The 9,450-nt window shown below is 33.4% G+C and overlaps 1 protein-coding gene across 1 annotated transcript; it reads left to right on the top strand.

Moving 5' to 3' along the window:
* The first annotated feature begins 4,950 nt into the window (after positions 1-4,950).
* LOC128233071 (alpha-N-acetylgalactosamine-specific lectin-like) lies at positions 4,951-8,604 on the top strand. The gene is made up of 5 exons (XM_052946949.1): positions 4,951-5,107; positions 5,683-5,789; positions 6,284-6,374; positions 6,804-6,887; positions 7,253-8,604. Exons 1-5 carry the CDS (start codon positions 4,966-4,968, stop codon positions 7,372-7,374), a joined length of 546 nt encoding a protein of 181 aa, XP_052802909.1. The 5' UTR covers positions 4,951-4,965; the 3' UTR covers positions 7,375-8,604.
* Positions 8,605-9,450: the final 846 nt, after the last annotated feature.

Here is a 9,450-nt window from a genome sequence, read left to right as displayed (position 1 = left end):
AAACTGCCCATTTCGCCCCCTTACAAAACACTAACTGTACATTGCTATGGATCGATTTAGAGCGAGCCTTTTTTGCTGTCTCCTACAGCAATTTTGTACTTGTATATATTGTTTTTTATATTAGTGAGGCAATGAGCTTATCTCCTCCCAAAGTGTCAACCCTAAATGCTTGCGGTTTTGATCCGGCTCTGAGGAGGCTTGAAACTATTTTTTTTGTAATTGTTCACAAGTGAAAGGGCAAATAATAATACGAACAAGTTCCAGCCCCCAGTAGGCTCGTGTTTCATTGACCTATTGTTTTACCGACCGTTCAAAGGCGGTACTCCCATCATTTATAAGATATTATGATACGTGTGTGGTCTGTTTGTGGTGCTTGTATATGTGGTGTATATACGTTTGTGTCTCTAGTTCATTGTCATTTGTGCCCTTGTCTTGTGCCTCCAAACAGGTTTTTACGGTTGGGCTTATCCGTGTAGTTTCATGTGAACCATGATAAGCCCGTTTTGAACATGTAAGTACAATGTCAAAAGCCAAGATCAGACGCTATAGATCATTGGTCAAAATATCTTGTCTTGTGGATTGTCCAGACGGTTACATTATCATGCATCGGGGTATTATGTGTTAAGCATGCGTTGTCGGCGTTTTTCATGTCACATCCATATTTGTTCGTCTATATAATTATTTTTTTAGATTACTTCAACCTATGCTCGTTCGAATTTTCCGACAGCTATGATTTAGCAGATTTGGAAGAGAGTCAATTGACAATTGAATGTTAGATTAAGCGCACATCTAATGTGTTTCTAAATTAATGTCAATTAAAGCATACAAACTAATGTTTTCTTTTTGTTTTAGAGGTTGAAAAGACATAATCCGGGCCTTTTATGTATTATGAAAGTCCCAGTACTGCTTTGAAATAAATAGAAAAGAAATGCGAATATAAATATGATGAAGTCTCATATAATGCATATAACTATGATAACGTCTCAGATAATGTTTGATACCCCCCCCCCCCCCCCGAGGTTCACACGATGCTCGACCACTGACTCAATATATGCTAATGAGGTAGGTAATTGGGCAGAGCATAGCGCGAAGCAAACTTTACCTAAGCAGTTGCCGGATTGTTTTTTGAGGTTTTGGACTTGAGAAATAACTAAAGAAATACTGAACTTTTGCCAAATGACATTTTACATGAGTAAAATTACGCTCCTGTTTCTAAAAATAAACGTGATACAAGCATTTTCGAATTAAAATATAAATGTTGTTTAGTAGTAAAAACGCCGATTTTTAAATAGCTCTTATAACTGATATTGTCTTATAACTTTGCTTTTCTTCACATGAATATAATAAGCTTTCAATTAAAATATTTTATGAAAATAACAGTCTGATTATTTTTCTTAAAATTATATTTTAACCAATAACTTCTAAGTTAAAGAATGGAAATTGCTGGTTTTATAAAGCTATATCAAAGTTTTGGAATAAGGAAAGTCACGTGATATGCAAATTTTATAAAGACTTTGTGCGCTAAATTTTGTCTATAATTAATCGTTACTCCAAAAGACAAAGACAAGACAAGACATTATATAACATTTAATAAATAAATTTCAATTCGTCAATTTCGCGGAGGAGCCGGCGCCTTTCCCCTTCGATACGCCGCTCTTCTATCTGCTTTTGTAGAACCGAGCGTTCACGACGTAAAGCATCCAGAGAGTCGTAAGAGGTCTCCTTCTTCCGGGGTCAAATTCACAAGCTCCTCCACTAGAGAATCAATGGCCTCTTGAACTTTTCGCGAAACCTTTGTCTTCGGTCGAGCGCCATTTTCTGATGCCGCCATTTTTTTAAGTCAAATACTGGACGTCTGGACGAGACGAAATTAAACTGAACAATGACCAGATCGGATTAACACCTAAGCGACTATGGGTGATTGCGCATAAAAGTAGTTCCCATAATTACAACATTTTAGGCTAAAATGTGGTAACTTTCGTTTTTGTTGCACTGCACTTTAATTTTTTGATTTTGTAATTGCGGTCGATGCAATTTTTATCATCCTGGGTGTTAAAAATGTCAAAAAGGTTAAGAGTTATTTGTATGTACATACAGAAACATATCACTAAAACATACTGGGACTTGAAGTACATTTGCGTTAACAACCAGCGTTTTGTTTTACAGATCTGCATTGCCGGGCCTAATATTTACCAGGCATACGGAGAACAAGGTTGTTAATGTTGATTTTAAATCAGCTTCTTATTACGTAAAAAAATCAATAATTCTAATAGTTCTCATCTAATGCAAATATTCAACTTCAAGATCGGGCAAGATTTCTTCAAAATTTAGAGTTGGCTTGGAGCGACAAACGCGTTACGTCAACTCTATGTTTCTGTAGAACGACCATAATTAATAGTAAGAGCTAAGAAATAATCAAACAACATCGAAAATTTGAATATGATTTTTTTGTCAAAATATTCAAAACTAACTAGTCAACAATGTATTTTGCTTTACGGTGATTGCTTTAATCTTAAGAAAGATATTTGCAATTTGATTTCTTATTTAGAATATATCATGAATAATTAAACCACAATACGTTGTTGCTTAAAAAGTCTGGAGCATTTTGACTCAAACAAATTTTGTTTCGACAGTACGATAATAAAAATCCGACAGTGTGATAACGAGAACGCAACAGTACTATGATGAAAACCCGACAGTACGAAAACAAAAACGCGACATTACGACAAGAAAAACCCGACAGTACGATAACGAAAACGCTGCAGAACGATGATGAAAAAAAAATCCGTACTTTAGCTCTGAACAGTTTGGGTCTTGAGTTGAAAGTGGTGTTAAAGGCATGTAGCAAACGTATCAAACACGTTGATCCTTTTATTAGATATCACCCGGACACCGATTTTATTAAGTTTGAAATTGTATTTTATTTCCTAAGAATTGAACAGATTTTAAACAATTTATAAATTGTCCGGTATTTGATGTTTAACAAGTAAACCAGCATTATTTATATCCAACAAACCTTCATATATTATCGTCCGGACACTGTACTGTTGGATTATTCTAAGAAGAAAAGGGACCATAACTCGAGTCAAATTAATAGTTTGTAATCAAGGTCAAACTTGTTTTAATGGTGTTAAACATGTGTAACAAAAACTATTTAAATTTTAAATATTATTGATATTGATATTGATATTATTGATGGATTTAAATTTTAAATCCATCAATAACACAATGCAAACCCATACATTCTTTCTTGGCAAATCCTAGGATAAAAACCTGGATATTAGATATTGGAAGTTAGAAATTAAAGTCAAACTTGACCTGTATGTTAGGATGTTAAACATATGTAATACACAATATTTAAATCCGTTCATCATTGCATGGGTTATTGTCCGTACACCGTACTTTTGGCAAGTTTAAGGTTGAACGCTAAAAATTTGAAGATTTATCGTCCGGACACTATACAAAACCAACCAACCGACCTTAATACCGAACTCCCTACGTTACTGTTGGTTTATAACTCCTGTCTTGTAAAGAAAGATTCTCAGCAGCACCATTGCAAGTGTTGTTTACATATTGAATCAACACATGGGTATGTGCTTCTCTGTTATTTGATAATTAAGACATTGATAGTAAATGAATAATACATGAAATGGATGTTTTTTTTTTATCTTTAAGGATATACTATGATCACTTATCTAACATATTTTGTTGCATAGCCTTTGATGTCAATAACGTCAAAATGGACATTTCTCATTTTCCGTAGATGATCACGTATTTAGTGAACATAATTCAATTTTCAATATTTTCACCACAACTTCCTTTTGGCAACTTAGAATATGTTCCTATGACGCAACATCTTCGGATATGTTCGAATTGTACAAGTACATTGAAGATTGTTTATCTTGTTATTTTTTATTGTGTCAGCAGGCCTCGAAAAGCTTTAATAAACACGTCATTTTTTTATTTTATGATTTGTCAAATGAATTGATCGTTTTACAGAATTGATGAGAAAGAATTACTAAAAGATTGTTTTAAATAAAATGAAGTTTTTTAAAAATTTTGGACAGAAATAATAACAATTTTGGACAAAAAAAATGAACTATTGGTTCGAATATAAGAAATGAATTGCGTTATTGGTGTCATTATTGGGGATATGAACGCAGTCGGGCTGGTTGAAGTACGCTTGGAGTCCTTCGGACTCCAATACACTTCAACCAGCCCAATTACGTTTATACAACGATACTGAAATTAATCACGCAATTCAATTCTTAATTAATTTAATATTTGTTATAACGTTTAAAGTGTGAAGCAGGTAACCTTCGTTTCAAACAGAATCCACCAATATCCTGAATCTTCCAACGTTCTATATATATGGAGACGTTAGAACACAGTCTTTACCTTCTTTGTTTGAAATGCCGACAATCTGCCCCTTGTGTATTGTGCTGTTCTTCCATGTTTCTTGTTTGTGATTTTATGTTCTTTGTCTTGTGCGTTTACCCAGTGCCATTAAACCGGGTTTATGTTAAAACCATTTGCTACTGAGCTTGTTTATATAGCTTTTCGCATAAATATTGAAGCCGACAATAAGTAAACCCTCTTGAAAAACAATAGCAATGTTATGGGATAGGACCGATGGGGGAATTTATGCTTTACAACAAAATGACATTAATGACCTTTAAAAAACAAAACCAAATTTTTATCACGATGTGATGTAATCTGTACATTTTTGAGATGCCTACAGTGATTTCAGCCTAACTTATTTGTTTAGTTCCTTTGTTTCAGTCATCGTTTTGCATAAGCTAATGAATGTTACACATGCAATGTGACAATAACATGACAAAGCACACCACAGCTATTGTTCACATTTCACAACTAGATCAACACCTATTGTTTCTAAATATTTAAGTATGAGCAAGCGGACTTCTTCTTTCATATTACGGATTGACTTTGCCTCGCGAATACAAAATGAAGTTGGCGGTGACTCTTGCCTTCTGTTTTATTGTGAAAGTTGTCACTGGCAACACTGTTCTTCAAAGTTCATGTCAACTGGACCTGGAAACAACTGTGTCAAAGAGTTTGGACCTATTGAAAAACGCACTTGGAAGAGGTAACTGTCATCTATCATCATAATGATATGCTCATATATTTAAATCAAACACGTAAAGTTTAAAACGTTATCTTAATCCTTATTAAGCATACTGAAGATCATGGAAGAACAGCACAAAACTCCACAAGCAGTAAAGTGCATACATACTATATACAAAAAACTAGGTATGTTTACCAAGGATTCTTAGATACCGCCTTGGAACGGTCAGTAAAATGTAAATTTACTGGGTTTAATGTTTAATCGAATTAACAATACTGAAGATCATTAGAGTACGAGTGAATCTTCAAGCGCTATACGAATTTGAAAGTTTTTAACGATTTCGTTATCAACAATGTTCAGAACAATCGGCTCATTGATATATGTGCATTTATACATTTTCATATATAAACTGATATTTAAAATTCACCAATCTTATATATTTTATCCAATTTTGTATTTCTATAAAAAAATCTTTTTCTATAGACAATATACATCTATTTTTTGAAATTGTTCAATCAGATTGCATTTATTCCATGACATGAGCACGTCGGATTGTATGTGATTATATTTGAAAAAAAAAATCATTATTGTAACAGAATTATCCAAAGGAGAGTGTCCACCATCATGTCCAGATAGGTGGTTGCGCTACCAAGGATCGTGTTATCTCTATGGAAATGAACCGTTGACCTTTGCAAACGCACAGGTACAGTTCTGTTTACTCTAGTTCGCATTATCACTGTCATCATTTTTCGAACATTGGATAACGAATGCAGTCGTCAGATTCATGTATATAACCTGTAAAATAACGTCAGATCTTTTCTATTTTGTTTAAAATATTAAATAGCTGAAAGATGAATTTAAATAATATACCGGCTTTTACATAGTATGCTGTATTCATCATGTACTAAAACTTACCTATCGCACATAATGGAAATGGTAATTTTTGCGTGCATCTTCTATTCGACAATGACATTAAAAACTAACATACATTTCTAAGTTAAAGTCGTATAGATTATTCACCTTCTCAAATGTAAGTAATGATAGTAAATATATACTGATGTATTAAGCAATTCCCGAACAATGATCCTACTGTAAGAAGAACAAGGTGTTTTGTTCCGAGTCTCAAGCAAGGTTTTATTTCCTCTCTATAATGAAGACAATATTATCTAAAGCTGATGTCCATAAAACTCTTTTCAGGGAGTCTGTGAAGATAGCGGCAGTCACCTTGTCGACATCAATGATGAGGCAGAAAATACATTCATCAAAGACATTGCTCGACAAATGACACGTACGTTCACTATGATGTGACATATTATTAAACATAAATATTCAAATTTATAAACTAATATTGACGTTTGATTTTAAATTTACTGTGGTTGTACTGTGTATTTCAAACATATATTTTTTATATTTTACCTATATCATATTTGACAAACCTAACAATGCAATACTACGGGTAGTGAAATATATATGTGATCAACATGACAGTTATAATGTTGTTTTGTGTACGCACCATGACAGTTATAATGTTGTTTTGTGTACGCACCATGACAGTTATAATGTTGTTTTGTGTACGCACCATGACAGTTATAATGTTGTTTTGTGTACGCACCATGACAGTTATAATGTTGTTTTGTGTACGCACCATGACAGTTATAATGTTGTTTTGTGTACGCACCATGACAGTTATAATGTTGTTTTGTGTACGCCTCTCCAGCTCACTACTGGTTTCTTGGATTGACGGGCAGTGCAGCCAGAAATGATTGGACCTGGAGTAACGGTTCGCAGCCTACCTTTACTGGTAGGTTTTACCGAAGATGCGGTATTAATAATGAATGTAAATACGGTCGTTTATGGTCCTCTACAAAAATATTAGTTGACAAGTTTAGCCCCAAGTGCATTAACAAATGCATCCACAATGCAAGCTTCATTTACAGTCATTTAACTGTCAGAGATATGTTAACCTCTCTCTGGTATTGATGTGAGTAATGACAATTTCACCTTTTCCTATTTTAGGAATTAATTGCGTGATAAATGTCAGTATCGGAATCTGAACGAAGTGCGTTGAGTATAATTATAAGGTTCATATGGTGATAAAGAAAACCTGTATTAAATGTTGTCATCATCAAGAACACGAATGTAACTAACTGTGACGTTTATTTGCAGATTGGGTTACCGGCCAGCCGGACGGTGAAGGAAATTGTGTTATTTTACATCACGGTTATCATGACTACAAGTGGACCGACAACCCGTGTACTCGTGCTTACTATTTCATTTGCGAAATGTAACCAAATAACTCGATTGGCCAAAACACTTTGGACAGTTCTTATAACTTTTTGTGTTCACTTTTCCTTTAGTCTGAATTGACAAATGTTATATGAACAAGTTACCCTGTTTGTACTTGTGTGAATCAAAACCTTAGCTAAACACTATGTTCAGCCAATGTCGCATTTTTTACATATGGAGGAAAGAATGTTTGTCTTTTCATTAGTCCAGTGTCATTATATTTATCTTTTTAAAATTCCAATCAATGACAGCAAGCTCAGTCTCCTTGTGGATCTTTTCGTTTATTTGAAATCAATGTGAAGAAGCTTCAAATAACAAATGCCATAGCTTTAATAATACCGTTCCAAGAATGTATGATACAGATATCTAAAATGTTCTAATAAATACACGTTTTATAAAATCGTACTGTCGTTTAAAATGCTTTTGTTTAAGGGAGCATTAATATGATAACCTTTTTCTCATGTGTTTAAGGGTGTTTGAAATGTTTACTATATTCTTGTTACTTTGAAATTCGTCATCAGTAAATGAAAAATCAAAAGTTTATATATACACATATTAAGAAACTGGCAAATGTGTTTTGTTTTCTAGCGAAAAGCGTAAAAAGTGTTGAATATTAAATTATCTGTTTTGTTTTTAACGTTACACATATATTATGCAGTTACAAATACGATAACTAACTTCAAACAACAGGCTAACATGACATAAGAAAACAATAAAAAAAAAACGTATATTAATCAGATATGCTTTAAGGAATGTGTATCTGCTGTGAAATGTATAGTGAACGATGCATATATAATAATGATAATAATAATAATAATAATGAAAATATCAAACTCTTTTTGTTTAATGTACACATAACTAAATAGTTTGCATGTATAAGAAAGATACATATCGCTAACAACATATATCGATATTGATTTGTTAATAATAACACACAGAAATATCGGGATCCGGCATTTAAACTTTTTGTAAATGAGTTTTATAATTAAAATTTAGTGTGTTTGTATGTCAATGCCGCATACATGTTTACATAGTATATTAGAAACTGTTTGCACAATCCATTGATTGTAAGATACAGTAATATGTGGTTGTACAGGTACTAATGATACATTTATTTTAGAATAATTATTGTGTATGAATTGAATTACAAGTTGCACTTGCAAAATCTCATTTTATACACAATCACGCTACAAAAATAAGTTATGTATGTTTTAACACTTTATTTATGGAAATAAAACGATAACACCTTCGCAATTTTGTTTGATATTAAATAAACGATGTTCATGTTCATATTCTTTAAACTTTGTGCTGAAGCATGCTGTACCTAAACCTTACCAAATTTATTCTACGATTTAAGCGTCAGGTTCCAATTTCAAAACTAATGTTCCATTAATTTTGATTTTTATAAAGGACTTTATGAAATGGCCAAAACATTCAGGTTATAACGTCCAGGAGCGTAGATTTAACATTAGGGATGCCGTAACCTTTTCATTTGCGCTTCTGAACCGAAATGTTTTTGGTTTAAAATGATGGCAAGGTGGTTGGGTTTAAAACAATTCTCCAATACATTGTAAATGATACATACTGAGAATGTACGACCATTTCGATGGACAATCTTAATATACACTCTCCTGACTCCTGGTTAATAACAACAGAATCATTAGGTATGGGGAGGGGGGAGGGGGGGGGGGCGGCAATGAATTACGACTTACCTTTAAAAACCTCAAACAAACCACCCAAGCACCAAAAGTAGTTTCATTAATAGACGATGAGTTGTCTTGTAAATCTATGTGTATTTTGACAACTAGTTTTTAGTCTTGAGCAGTGTGAATTTGAACTAGAGTTTTTTTTAACAAAGACGAGTCTAGCCATACACCCAAGCGTTCGCCCGTGTTATGCCTCGAAACCAAACTCCACACAGCGGTTGTTTTCCCATGCCGTACAGTAATCACTGCCACCACGCGTGCCATTGGATGATGATCGAAATCACGTGACGTTATTCAAAAGTTAAACTTGTTTTGTTTGAAGAAAACAACAACACTTTCAAAGCAACATAATTAAATGGAACTCTAATAAGT

The sequence above is a fragment of the Mya arenaria genome, chromosome 4, assembly GCF_026914265.1.
Source record: "Mya arenaria isolate MELC-2E11 chromosome 4, ASM2691426v1".
NCBI classification, from domain to species: domain Eukaryota; kingdom Metazoa; phylum Mollusca; class Bivalvia; order Myida; family Myidae; genus Mya; species Mya arenaria.
This window is presented reverse-complemented; position numbering and strand designations above follow the sequence as displayed.

Bases quoted from the DNA above. Each gene is read 5' to 3' on its own strand.
- LOC128233071 (XM_052946949.1), top strand. From the start codon at position 4,966: ATGAAGTTGGCGGTGACTCTTGCCTTCTGTTTTATTGTGAAAGTTGTC. The intron at 5,108-5,682 runs GTAACTGTCATC...TTATTGTAACAG, and splicing joins GAAAAACGCACTTGGAAGAG to AATTATCCAAAGGAGAGTGT. The intron at 5,790-6,283 runs GTACAGTTCTGT...AACTCTTTTCAG, and splicing joins TGACCTTTGCAAACGCACAG to GGAGTCTGTGAAGATAGCGG.